Source organism: Schistocerca piceifrons, chromosome 4, assembly GCF_021461385.2.
Source record: "Schistocerca piceifrons isolate TAMUIC-IGC-003096 chromosome 4, iqSchPice1.1, whole genome shotgun sequence".
Taxonomy (NCBI): Eukaryota; Metazoa; Arthropoda; class Insecta; order Orthoptera; family Acrididae; genus Schistocerca; species Schistocerca piceifrons.
Window position 1 is genome coordinate 618,575,859 of NC_060141.1, and position 14,457 is coordinate 618,590,315.

The 14,457-nt window shown below is 38.5% G+C and overlaps 1 protein-coding gene across 2 annotated transcripts in view; it reads left to right on the forward strand.

Moving 5' to 3' along the window:
• The window catches only part of LOC124794989 (transcription factor 25), a 139,321-nt gene that overhangs the window by 94,395 nt on the left and 30,469 nt on the right, over positions 1-14,457 (forward strand). For both annotated transcript variants that reach the window (XM_047258735.1, XM_047258736.1), the window contains exons 6-7: positions 1,847-2,040; positions 9,655-10,080. In XM_047258735.1, coding sequence (XP_047114691.1) covers positions 1,847-2,040; positions 9,655-10,080 — 620 coding nt within the window. The remainder of the gene's footprint in view (positions 1-1,846; positions 2,041-9,654; positions 10,081-14,457) is intronic.

Genomic DNA, 14,457 nt, shown 5'->3' on the forward strand with positions numbered 1-14,457 from the left:
ACTTAAGTCCAGGGAGTATGGTGGATGGTACAGTTCTTCCCAGTTCCATCGACCGAACAGAGCAGCCACAGCTTGCGCTGTATGCGCCCGCGCATTGTCATGCAAAATGATGGGTGGGTTGCGCAGAAAGTGTCGCTGCTTCTTTCGCAAAGCTGGTCGCAAGTGAGGCTCCAAAAATGAGCAGTAATGCTGTGCATTGACGGTCTGCGTGGAGGAACGTAATGCATTAGGATAACACTATCACAGTCGTACACGAGAATCACCATAACTTTAGACCATTCCATTCGTACCATCAACAGAACAGGCAATGCTAATGGTATACACAACACTGGTGACTACTTTGAAGGACAGTAACAGGTGCAAACATTTAACTCTTTTGTATTGGATGTGAATAAATAGTTGCCAATATTTAAGTTCCAACCCTTGTATTAATCTTTCAAGTCATTAGCAATTTTTAAATAGGAGACCTGCCAAAAAGATACATGTTAAATGAGCCATAAATCAGTATTGTGCAGATACTAATGAGTAACAAGTGGCAGCACATTTGGGGTCCAAAGGTATGTTTGGTTTGTGAAGTGGGAAGTATGGAGAGACTAAGTGAACAAGGTGTGGTTATGTAAGTACTTCAGGAGTAAAGGAGATGACTCACTGAAAAGCAGAAGCATTGCATCGTCGATAGGTGTGGGCGCCCCCCCCCCCCCCTCCCCAACCCACACACACACACACACACACACACACACACACACACACACACACACACACACACACACACACGTGTGCCTATGCCCCTACTTGGCACCTGCTGGACAAACAGTGCTAGTGCGTTTTGACAGATGAACTAAGTTGGGGATGTGGGTCGTCAGGTGGAGTGAGTAAAAGGAGAGAGTGGTGGGAGGCAGGAAGAGGACTGGGGTGTGGGTGGCTAGCAGCTCTGAGGGAGGAAGCCAGTTTGCCGGCTAGGAAGATGGGAGGCAGAGGTGGAGGCGCACGAGCTAGGCATGTGATGCTTGACTGTCAGAGCCGGTGGGGAGCGGTGCACACTGAAGGTGAAGTGCGGACATGAATTGTGAGGGGTGACAAGATGGATGAAGGGGAAACCGATAGAGGGTGTGGGGACAGTGGGTTACTGGAGATTGAGACCATGATGGTTACAAGAGTGAAGGATGTGTTGCGAGAATAACTCCCATCAATGTAGTTCAGAGAAGCCTGTGGTGGACGGAAGGATCCATGTTGCACCACCAGTGTGTAATTATTTTTGATGTTATCAAACTGATGTGTTCCAGGTATATACAAACGTAAGAGAGAGGTATGTTAGATACAATCGATTAAGTAGATATGCTAGGTATAATGGATTAAGTAGTGCATTTGGTAAGACACTGGCCTCAGATTTGGATGATGGAGCTCATACTCTGTCTGGATGTCCTGATATAGGTGTACCATGTACCTAAATTGCTTCAGACAAATGCCAGATGATTCTCCCAATAAGACTAAATACTACTACTGCTGCCGCTGCCACAACCACAACCACAACCACCACCACCACCACCATGTTAGCTATTGTGATATTTCAAAACCATCATAACAAGAACAGTTAGGGAAATATTACGAATAAAAATGGAATGATTATGTAACCCCCACACTCGACAATATATAATTAACAATGAAGCCTAAAAAACATCAAAGATCACGTCACTCTTTTTATTCCTTTTATTTTTCAGCATTTTTTCATAAATTAATCCTGGTGTTTATGTAGGATGAATAATTGTATGGATAAATGCAAAACTTAAATGAACACATTCCGTATTTATTTTTGCCAATAATTGTAATAAATACTCCTTTTTTTCAGTCAATTATCAATGACCATCCCTACCATGTGGATGCACTCATCCAATTGTCGGATTTGTGTAAACTGAGTGAAGACCTACAGATGGCTGCAGAACTGAATGAACGAGCATTATATTGCTTGGAAAGTGCCTTCCATCCAACGTTCAACATTATCACAGGCAACTGTCATTTAGATTACAGGCGACAGGAGAACAGGTAAAAGCATTTAGTTCATTTTAAATATGGTTAAATTTATTTAGATGATTGGTGATATTAAATTGTATATACTTTAAGTGCTGCAGATCAAACTTTTTAGCTCTAAACAATAAAGGTGGTGATTATTAAGGTTGCATTAATTTTATGTGCAATTAATTTTATGTCACGCAACACTATTTCAGGATTTATATGTTTGAATCATCAGACAGAAATAGATACTTCAGCTCATAAGGACATAATTATATCCCTATTTTGGGGAGGTTGATACTATTATTTGCTTTTATTGCAGCTCATGAAATAACATAGCCTAACTTTCTACACTATCATTAGGTATTCAGGTGGAATGCTGTAAATATTTCTATTTACACGAAAAAGTAGTGTTCTGGCTATATTTTAAACCTTAGAATAATATTTAGAATCTAAAGACAAACTGAGTTGTAATGGAATTTTTCTTTGATAATTTTTTTACGGAGCTGTTGTTCTTGATTATACATTAAATTTACCTAGGATGACTAAAAACGAAAAGACCAAACCAATTTCAAGCAATTACTCTCCTTTGAGATATTAGGATAAAGGTGGCTGCAAAGGAGAACTCCTAGAATGATGTACTACTGGAGCATGTAAATATCCAACTAAATAAGAGTTTGGTAGTCCAGTCTTTCAGATACTACATTAGTACTTAAGATTAATCAGACATGAGTGGTTTGGCTAAAAAATTACCAAACTGATTTTTTATTTGACAAACATTGCAGGCCTCGAATTCAAATGCTACACTGCCAAATCGCATGGTGTCTCCCCTCTTCATTGCTGCTACCCATTCACCTGCTGACCCCTCAGTCGGCCTGTGGCCTTCATTTGTGTTAGTGTATATATTCGCAACCTGTTAAAAAATGAAAAAGCAACAAATTAATGTGAAACTGTGAGTGAAAGTTAGAAAGACAACCACAGACACCCATTCTTTATTGAAACAAAGGTGCAGTAATTAATGCCTTTCAGCCATTCAAGTAGGCTGGTTGAGTGACTGAAGTGGTTCAAGGATGTACGAATAAAGGTTGAACATGAGTCACGTGTAAGGTGACCTTCAGTGTCAGCTATGAACGAAAACATTGAAAGAATTAGAGATCTTAAATGAAAAGACCAGTGATTAAGTATTCATGTGGTTGTTGGTATTGTAAAAATTGACACAGTTCGGCAGATTTTACGTGAACATTTCTACAACAGTAAAGTTTGTTCAAAAGTGGTGCTCAAGAACCTTACATCTGTGAAGTCATTTTTGGTTAAGTGTGAGATCCATGTGTTGGAACATCCTCCCTAGTCACCAGATTTTGCTCCATGAGACACTTTTTTTTTCTCTTCCTGAAAGTGAAATCTGCACTGAAAGCAACAATATTTTAGTGTGTTAAAGCCATGAAAGAAAAAATCAATGGAATACGTAAATATGCTTTCAAAAGATAACTTCAGGTACTCGTTTGAGCAGTGGAAAATTCTCATGGAGTAGTGTAAGGGTTTTGAAGGGAATATTTTAAAGGACATAATGTAAAAATTATTAAGAACTACCGTATTTACTCGGATCTAAGCCGCACTTTTTTTCCGGTTTTTGTAATCCAAAAAACCGCCTGCGGCTTAGAATCGAGTGCAAAGCAAGCGGAAATTCTGAAAAAAGTTGGTGGGTGCCGCCACAACTTACTTCTGCCATCGAATATATGTAGCGCTACACGGGCATGCTTTGTAGGCACAAAGATAAATACTGGCGCCAAAACCTCTGCGTCAGTAAATAAATTTATTAAAGAAGAAAGTGAAAGACGAGCTATTTTCTCCGCCCCGACTTTCGACCACTGCATTTTCATACATTATCCAACGAAGTAAATACAAATTCCATATTGTCCATCTTCGAATGTATCTGCATTTCAATGTACTACAAAAATCCGACTGGAAAGACTGTTTGGGATGTTTGTCAATATGGCCAACTCTACGCTCTGAATTTTTTCCTACCTGTGAGAAGAGATGGTTGCTAATAGGAACTTTTATAAATTGTGAATCACATGCAGTATTCTCGTCACCATAAGAATAATACGCATATAAACATTTTGCCATGTATTGTTTCATGTTTGCTGCTATCTCATTTAAATCTGTCTGCCTAATAAATTACGAAACTAGAGTGAGACAACAGCAAACGCGGAAGAATATACATATCATGTCATGTTTATATTCGTGTTATTCTTATGCTTAATAGTGATACAGTCGGAAATTAAGCACGGTAATTGACTAGATTTTTAAATCTAAGATGACTCTAATTTCTGTGTAGAATGTAATGTACTAAAGAGGCACCTGCAAAGATTTTTAAACGGAGAAAAATTTTCGTTAAGCTCTCGTTCAGAACATCTTCTATCATATGCAGTCTATTATTTGGTTCTTGTTGATCATTATCAAAGAAAGCAGCAGTGTAAGTAACAATAAATAGCAGTTTCTTGCCATTGTTTCGCTAATGAGACGATTCCTCTCTTGTAGCAGTAGCGGTAGCGCGCACAAAAGGAAGCCATGCCACGAGCACGCACTATCAGAATGTGACAAACAATGCATGGCACAGTACAGTAATGCATTTTCAGCTTAGAGTGACGTAAACACCTATAACAAAGAAAACTGCGCTTATCAGATCAAAGAAAAATAAGCAATCAATTCAAACCAGACGAAGCACGTGGAAAAGGAAGGGTACCCGTATAAATACGGACGGAGCGCCTGACGCATAGCAATGGCTACCTGGTAAAGCTTTACTGCTAAGCTTATGACTCGAACTAAACTACTGTAGCTGTATCGTCATTCATTCGACCTAAATTGTGTCTCGTATTACAATAGACCAACTTTGTTTCGCTTTGGAGATGCGGCCTATAATTTTTTTTCCCCTTGAATTTCAAGTCTCAAATTTCAGGTGCGGCTTAGATTCGGGAAATTTTTTTTTCCTTGATTTCGAGTCTCATTTTTCAGGTGCGGCTTAGATTCGAGTGCGGCTTAGATTCGAGTAAATACGGTAAATATAGAGACTATTTTATTTATTATGATCTGCTTGGTGCAGTATGTGACGATCCATGCTGGTGGTGGTCAGATTTGGTTGACTGGAACCTTGACTATGATTATGCCTGCCACCACATTCCCATGCCATCCAACATCAGACCACTATCACATCCGAATGTCCCATAAATTTGGATATTGCACAATTTGACCAGCCGACTAAATGGAGACCCACTATGAGGCCCCTTTCAAACTGTCGTGTATGACAACTCTGTTTCACATGAGTACACAGGATCCCTGGGTCCCTCACAGTGATCACTCAACATCTGAAACTCTTCATAACCATTATACTAAACCAGGTTTGCTAACAACACTAAACAAGAACAACAGTAATGCACTCTGATGGCAGTTCTACGTGTCACATAGAATTTTAACTCTAATCATTTACATATCCACAAAGAATGTGTGTGTGTGTGTGTGTGTGTGTGTGTGTGTGTGTGTGTGTGTGTGTGAGGTTACATTGACATCTGACCATGTCTTCTGGGTGCTTTACTTTTTTAGTGGGCAGTGTATTTTGACATTTGGAGGAGGAGATTGGTGATCGAAGTGAAAAGGCTTCGCTGCATGAAAAGCACTGACTTGCTTATCATATCCATGACATTCTCTCCACTATCATATGATATGAAAAGGCTGTCCTTCATTGAACTTTTTCAGTATCCTCCATCAGTCTTATCTGGTGAGGATGCCATATCACATAGCAATACTTTAGAAAAGGATGGACAGGTATAGTGGAGGCTGTGTCTTTAGTTGATTTGCTGGACCTTGTAAGTGTTCTGCCAATAAAATACAATCTTCGATTTGCCGTACAACATTCTCTGTTTGATGCTCCCAATTTATGCTGTTCCATCACTCCTAGGTATTTAGATGAAAAGACATCATTTAAATTTATGTAGATTTTGTGTGACAGAAATTTATTACCCATGTGGATAACCTCACACTTGCTGCTGTTTAGGGTCAGCTGCTGATTTTCGCTCCATGCAGATAGCTTGTATAAATAATTTTTTAATTCGATTTGGTCTGATAACTTCACTACACAAATTGTTTGCCATTGATACTGACATTTACGAAGAAGGCTGCTCAACATGTATTGTTAAATCATTTATATAGATTAAGAGCAGCAGAGGACCTATAACACTTTCTTGGGGAACCCCAGATATATCTTCCATTTCACCATGTGACTTCCCGTCATTTATCAAAGATTGTGATGTTTATGTGAGAAAATTGTGAATCCAATTGAATAGCTGAGCCAGTACTAGACATGCCTGCAATTTGATTAGAAGCATTTGAGAGGAACAGTATCAAAAGGCTTCTGGAAAGCTAGAGATATGGAATCAAATTGAGATCTCATGTCAGTAATGTTAATCACTTCATGTAAATAAAGAGCCAGTAGCTTCCCAAGAACTGATTTTTTTTCTGTGCAGGTTGTGTGCCAATAGATCATATTTTTAAAGGTATTTCATTGAAAGAAGAAATTTTGATCAATACATAAAACTGAGTAGGAGTCAGACTTTATTTCAGCCTGTAGCACAGAAAACACTGCAAGGAGAAGTCCACTGGCAAGGGCAGGCTCAGTTATCCAGATTTTTAGTAGTTGGTCTGAATAGTAGTCATTGAGCAAGGAAATGGAGTAATCCCAAAAATAAATAAATTACCCTCCATTTTGCCACGGTTCCTCGACAAGACTGAGTAACAAAATTAGATCCCCAGTTTCGTGGTGATAAAAAAGAAACACTGCATGCTTGGATACACACGCATGGCTCCTCTCATCAAACACCCATTGTTAGCTCTAAAGCAAGTTTAGTCAATCTTTTTTTTCTACTGCCCATTTTTGTATCTGTTAATAGTAAAATTTTCTAACCACCCACCAGTTCCATGATATGCTGATTTATAAAGTAGAGAAGTAACTTTACTTTATAAAAATTTGGACAGCAAAGTTACAGCAAGTTGAGACACATAATAATAATAATAATAATAATAATAATAATAATAATAATAATTACTCACCAAATACTTTATAAAAATTTTATGAAAACCTAATGAAAATGTTTTTAAAGCCCCACCGTTCTGTAGTGACTCCAACAATTAGACACAAAGGTTTCTAAAAGATCTCAGAGTATGTGCAGAAAGCAGATCGCATTTGTCTGACTGATTGTTCATGTGTTATTTTCTGATAGGAGGAGAAAAAATTGTAAACAATAATGAAACTAAAACTTCAGAATTTAAACTTTTCTTCAATCAGTCAGTAAAACATGGGATGGTGACTAAGTCAGTATTGGGAACAAATATTTTTCAAAGAGCTAACATACTTTCTTCTTCCGCCATCCTCAGTACTCCATCATTTCAAAAAGATAAAGAAAGAGCAAAACCTCAGTATCAGATGCCTCCCATATGCCAGTGGATCATAAATGAATTGGGAAGAATTAAAGCTAGTAGCAAAGACAGGACCCTTCTGCTTGGTATTTTTCCTGCACCGTGGTTTTTTTTTTTTTAAATGCAGCAAACTGCTCTGGCAATTGTTGAATTTTTGTAGGTTCTGTCTACATGCTGAACCTGGTGTCAAGAAGTGCGCTTATGTGATTTCTTTTCCACAAAAACATTTTTATGTAAATGATGCGAAGTCTGATATTGTAGTTCGTTTTTTAATCTATTGTTTTCCTTATGAAAAAAGAAAACTTCTATTTTTCATTTCCCATAGTTTTTTATACCATGATATTTCTCATTTGATTTTGAAAGAAATATTTATAAAAAATTTTGTTCCGCATTAAAGCGCAAAGGTTTAATGATGTACACCTTACCTTATCACTGTTTATAAAGGTCTTTGTGGACTCTCACCTGCAACATAACTATTTCTTTCAGTATATTAATACGAGGGTTGGAACTTTAATAGTGGCAACTATTTATTTACAGCTCTTGCAAAATAGATACACGTTTCAAAGTTTTACTGACCTTCAAAGTAGTCACCAGCATTGTGTATAACCCATTACCAACGATGTGGAAGTCATAGGATACTCTTAACAGTGCCAGTGGTGTTGACAGTTTGAGCGGCATAGTCTATTGCCCGTCAAATTTGTAGCAGTTGTGAAGCGAATGCCGTAAAGTGTTTCCTTCAGTTTAGAAATCGAGTTGAGCTCATGAGGGCTTAAGTCAGGGGAGTGCAGTAGGTTGTATAGCACTTAGCAGCCCCATCAGTCAAACAAATCAGTAACAGCTTGCACTGTGTGTGCTTGAGCATTGTCCTGCGAAATGATGGTAGGTCCTGCAGAAAGTGTCGTCAATTCTGTCTCTATATTGTCCATTTTTGGAACACAACCTACGACCAGCTTAGAGACAGAAGTGATGACACTTTCTGCAGGACCTGACTGTCATAGATGAAGATTTATCTGTAGATAACTTGAGAGAATGAGTATTCTGTACTTGCTCTTGAATTTCAAGAGGCAGTATTTTATGTGAAAGGAATTATGTGACTCGCGTTTTCAGAAGTATCATAGCATAGTTTTTGGAACTCCTGTAAAAATATTAGTATTCTGGAGACTGAAATTGCTGCTATGATGGCTGACAAGTGTTTTTTGTCTTTAAATATTTCACATTAACTCAGCACTATCTATACTGGAAAGTGATGAAAGCATCCTCACTGAAATCTTATTTTATTGGTGGGTCTGTGGAATAAAATTCTTCATTCCCATTTTGGAGAATGGGCCCTTAGACGAGTGTCTTGGCCTAGAAAACTGGCCATTTATGCAATTATTTAAAATTTAAAGAATTACTGGCACAAATTTAATTGATATATCTTTAAGAGTAATACATACTAAAAAAAAAAAAAGACCAAGCATTAAGCCTTTACTTTAGTTCTTTGATAGATTATAAATTTTTAAATAATTATCCTTCAAAAAAAAGTGTGAAGTGAGTTATTGAGCAATTTTTTCCTCTTTAGCCCCCAAAATTTCTTGCTCACTCAACAAATGTGACATATTTGTAGCAGAATTACAGGAAACTGCGAAACCTGATCAGTATGTGCCCAAAATTACATCAGCATGATCACATAGTGGCTAAGCTGTTCACAATAGCAGCTTTTACATTCGCTGATGTTTCTTTCAAAACGATTCCAGAAATTGACAACAGAAGGCATCACCTGCAAAGGAACGGGTAGCAGGACATATGTACATTGTTCTCAACTACTTTGTTTTTCAATTACATGTAGAAGGTAGGTCACTACCACATAACACTGAATTAACTTTGGTTTTCATTCCATATTTTGTTTGGTTAAATCTGGAGTAAGTTTAGCCTATTGTATGTCATCATTGTTATTGTTACGGGGTATGTTTCAACTGAGTGACGTGTTCAAAACATCACATTCCATCACACTATTACCCCTTCATTCTCTCTCGCCCCTCCCCCCCCCCCCCCCCCCCCTCTCTCTCTCTCTCTCTCTCTCTCTCTCTCTCTCTCTCTCTCTCCCTCTCCCTCCTTCCCCCCCCCCCTCCCTCCCTCAGTTCTCTCTGATTTTATAAGAAACATTAATATAGACTTTATTGTATTCTTTTGTTACAGGGCACTATTCATCACTATTTTTAAGCACTTGATGTTTGTAGGCCAACGTGCATGTTACCGAACTGCACTGGAATTGTGCAAAGTTCTGCTTTCACTCAACTTTGCAGATGATCCATTGGCTGTTGTGTTGTGCATAGATTTCTATGCATTAAGATCACAGAAGTATGCATGGCTTGTTGCTGCTGCTGAGGAATGGGAAGCAACACGGAATGTTTCACAATTACCAAATTTTGCATATTCACATGCTCTGGCCCTTTACCACCTGGCAGAAGCAAATCAGTGTGAACCAGATGCTTCAGATATACAAATTCAAAATGCTCTCATAATGTTTCCTGGTGTGCTGATGCCTTTGTTGGAAAAATGTTCAGTGCAGCCAGATCCAAGGGTAATAAGGCATAACTTTTTCACCTCACAGGCTGAAAACAGGTAAGAAACTGTGCTTCAGTGCTAAGTATGTGATGAAGGAGAAAATTTCTTGACTTGTCAGAGAAATGCTGTCAATATCTATAAAACTTTTGCTTTTGAATGACTGGTCAGTTCTTCAGGAGGCGAAATTCCGGTACTCCCAATAGACTCATTTAAAACTGAGAAAGTTATTCCTAGTTTTTGGAACTGTTATTCCCCTCCTAAGGGAAGAAAGAGGGTAGGTTGTGGAATGTAAAAACTAATGTTGTTTCCTCAAGTGAATTTTCTATTTGATACATATTTTATTATTGTTATCTTAGTTCACATTCTAATATTATACTAATCAAATCAAGTTCAAGCTTGATCTTATTAATAAATGTGTTCAGACAGTTTTTTTTTAAAGTCGGGCATCTTCTGTGTATTTTGTTTAACCAAGCTCTCAGTAAAAAAAATCTTTTGGGTAGTTTATTGCCAGTGGAATTCGTCCAGAGTTCCAGATTTATGCTTTCTGGTATTCAGCAGTTCAAAAATGGCTGAGATAAGTTCAAACATTCCTTATTTCTTTTGTATATTATCCTTATTGAAAATGTCCCAACTGCAACTACAGGTTAAGAAAGGGCACAATCTGGCATTAGACTCTAGTGATTAAAACTGTGTGAAATAACTTACCCTGTGAACACTTGAAAAGATTGAGTATGTCATATTTTACATACAATACATGGCACCAGTCCCTTGAATTCCTAAAGTAAGAAGAAAATTCTTTCATCATGACAGTGGACCTTAACTGTGTTCCTACTCGTTAGCTCAACATCTAATCTTCTTTTATAGATTTATATGGAATTAATATTGTTTTCCAAAGTTTCACTGACCGTGTACAGAATGGGCTCATGATATAAGAGCTACAGGAAATTGTAACAGTACAAAATAATTTACCTCTGAAGTAAATTATCAACATCATTTGCTTCCTTCCTTTTCTTGAATTTGCAGATTTGTTTTCTGTTTTTAGTACAGAAGATGGGGAAGTTCTTGAATGAATTTATTCAAGATTTTAGAGAATTACTTTTTCAAATAATTAATTCTAGTGTATATAATAAATTGTATGAAATATATTCTCTTTAGATCACAATAACTTTAAATTTGATTAAGTCAGTTGATGCATATTTAATTTTTCTTCAGTTCAAATGTTGTCTGACATATTCCAGTTTTGTAATGCAAATAAATTTATTAATAAGTAAGAACACTCATTCTGAACATTTTTTTTTCCCTCAAGTGACTTGCCTCACAGTTAAACAACCTCCACTGCATACAATTTTGATTGAGAGATGAGTGCTAACTTTTTCTTTACAGAACACTACAGAATTGATTTACCATAAACATTTATCATTTTATTTTTACAATAAAGAACAAGGGATATATTGACAATGCTGCCGCAGTTGTCTTGAGGCTATTGGCTTTCAGCTGAAAGAGCACAAAAGCCTGTCTCAGATGAAAAAGGTAACACCATATTGACTTGATTCCCATCATTTGCACATCAAAATATGAATATTTACTTGTTGCTGCTCTCACAAAAAGGCTGCAGCTGCACTAGCACTAAAATGTGCCCAAAAAGATACTTAGCATTGGGGAACCTGAAGGAATCGAATTACTAATTTGCTGAAGCAGTCACTTTATTCAATGTGTTTGCTACCCTTAACATAAGGTAGTATGAAAAAAGAGGGGTGTTAATGGTGATTAAGTCTGGCAGGAGGGGGGGGGGATACAAGGATTTGTTGGAGGGCAATTTCCTATCTCTGGTGGAGTTCAGGGAAAGTGGCATTATTTGGGAAAAACAAAATAGCCCTTGTGATGCAGCAAGCACTCACTTCCCTTTAGGCAAGCTGTAGACCATGTTCAGCATCTGAGTATGGGTGTCCCCAAGGTGGACAGTTCTTTTATATTTATGCACAAGTTCAGCCAGTTTAGTGTTGTTATAATGCCTATATAAAATACTGTTAGTGGAGACAAGTTACCTGATAAAAAAATGTGCATTGTTTTGCAAGTTGGTCACCCCGTTATTGAAAGATTTCCCATTGATGTGGCTGTAGTACGTGGTAGTGGGTGGGTGCATGGGACAGTTTTTACAGTGGGGACAATGGCAAGGGTTGGTACATAATGGTTTGGAAATTTTATAAGATTTGACTAGGATGTTACTGAGGTTAGGAGGCTGATGGAAGGCAACAGTGAGTGATGGTGTGGAGAGGACATCAGGGGGAGAGGATCTCAGTCCAGGGCTTGACTTAAGACAGTCATTGCCTTGACAGAGTAATAAATCATTGAGGCATTCAGTGCCTGAGTGGTACAGAGTGATGAGGGGGTGTTTTTGAGTTTTGAGTGTTTTGGAAATGGAAACTTTGTTAGTAGGTGGATAAATGGAAGATACTGCTCTGGAGAGGTGGCTACTAAGATGCTGCAGATGCGTAGGCTGCAGGGAAGGGAAATTTGATGTGGAATAAGTGGCAGTTGTCATAGTGTAGGTATTAATTCTTGTTGTCCTCCCACGGTAGCTAAGTGGTCAGCGCAACAGAATGTCAATCCTAAGGGCCTGGGTTTGATACCCGGCTGGGTCGGAGAGTTTCTCCTCTTGGGGACTGGGTGTTGTGTTGTCCTAATCACCATCATTTCATCTCCATCGACGCGCGAGTCGCCGAAGTGGCGCCAAATGGAAAGACTAGCACCTGGCGAATGGTCTACCTGACGGGAGGCCCTAGTCACAAGACATTTACATTACTCGTTGATTTTATAAGGGCAGATTTTTGAATGTGGGCTTTGGTGAGGTGTAGACCAACATTGAGCAAGTTGGTTCTGAATTTGTGAAAGGACAAGAATAATAGAGTTGGCAAATTGAGTTAAATTTTTGCAGAAAGCTGAGAACATGGTAGAACATTATAATCTTTGTCTATCACTACATGTGGATCCCTCCCGCATGGGGTCTGAATAACCTGCCCTTCCTTTTTAATGTTTCCCAGTCTATTCCTGTTTCTTCCCTGGTGCAGGAACCATTAGTTCCTAAAGATAAGTAATGTTTCATTACCTTCATGTGTATATGTAAACAACACTGACAATCCTCCTAAAGGTGGGTACTGGCAGCATTTGCGTCTCAGAATTGTTATTAGTTTTCTCCATTCCACTTTCCTTTGATACAGTAAATTTATGAATTCATATAAAGATATATGACAATTAAACTGTGAATGACTGTATCTTCAATATTCTGTATAAACAAGCTCACATAATCTATCTGTTCATCTCACTCTGTCTTTAGCTTAATCTGTTCTGAAGCTGGGGTACAGTACACCCGTCATCCTGGGGTTTGAGTAACCTGACCTCCCCTTTTAACCTTCCCCAAGATATCCTTTGCTCCCCCCCCCCCCCGCCCCCCCCCCCCCCCCCCCCCCCCGATTGAGGAACTTCGAGTACTTAAAGAATGAAGTCATGGACAACCAAAAGCAGCTGTAATGTGTATTCACGGACAGCCATGTCATCACCAGTGACATAATAGGTGACTTAATGATGGTTACTTGACCAAAACTGGTTGTCTGTGAATAAATATTGTACATATTAAACCAGCTCTTGGTGCTTCATCATGACATCCATCAAAAGAAAGACTATACAATAAAATAAAAATCATGTAGAGTGTATGCTGGCTTTTGCTATGGCTTGCTGGCAGGCACCGTTGTCTTTCTAGGTTGCTTTTGTGCAAGGAGCTTTGCATGTTTGCAGGTGGTAGCTCATATGCTATTTTTCCTGTAATATTCTCTGAATGCTACCTACACTAGCCAATATCAAGTTATGTCAGCTTCTGACATTACAACTGCAAGACAGAGCCTATCCTCAAGAGCGACCATGGTAGGCAGGCGCACAACTAGCAGTTAACTTCACAGTACCTGCATCATTGTGGATATCTCTTCTTTAGAAGGAAGACAGCATTATTGCTTTAAATGATGCCTCTCAGGAAGAGTCATTTTATATCTTGAGAAAACTTCCAGTTATTACAACAAATATCTGTACTTGAAACAGACATCTTGCCACTGAACATCTTCTTGCCACTGAACATCTTCTTGCCACTGAACATCTTCTTGCCACTGAACATCTTCTTGCCACTGAACATCTTCTTGCCACTGAACATCTTCTTGCCACTGAACATCTTCTTGCCACTGAACATCTTCTTGCCACTGAACATCTTCTTGCCACTGAACATCTTCTTGCCACTGAACATCTTCTTGCCACTGAACATCTTCTTGCCACTGAACATCTTCTTGCCACTGAACATCTTCTTGCCACTGAACATCTTCTTGCCACTGAACATCTTCTTGCCACTGAACATCTTCTTGCCACTGAACATCTTCTTGCCACTGAACATCT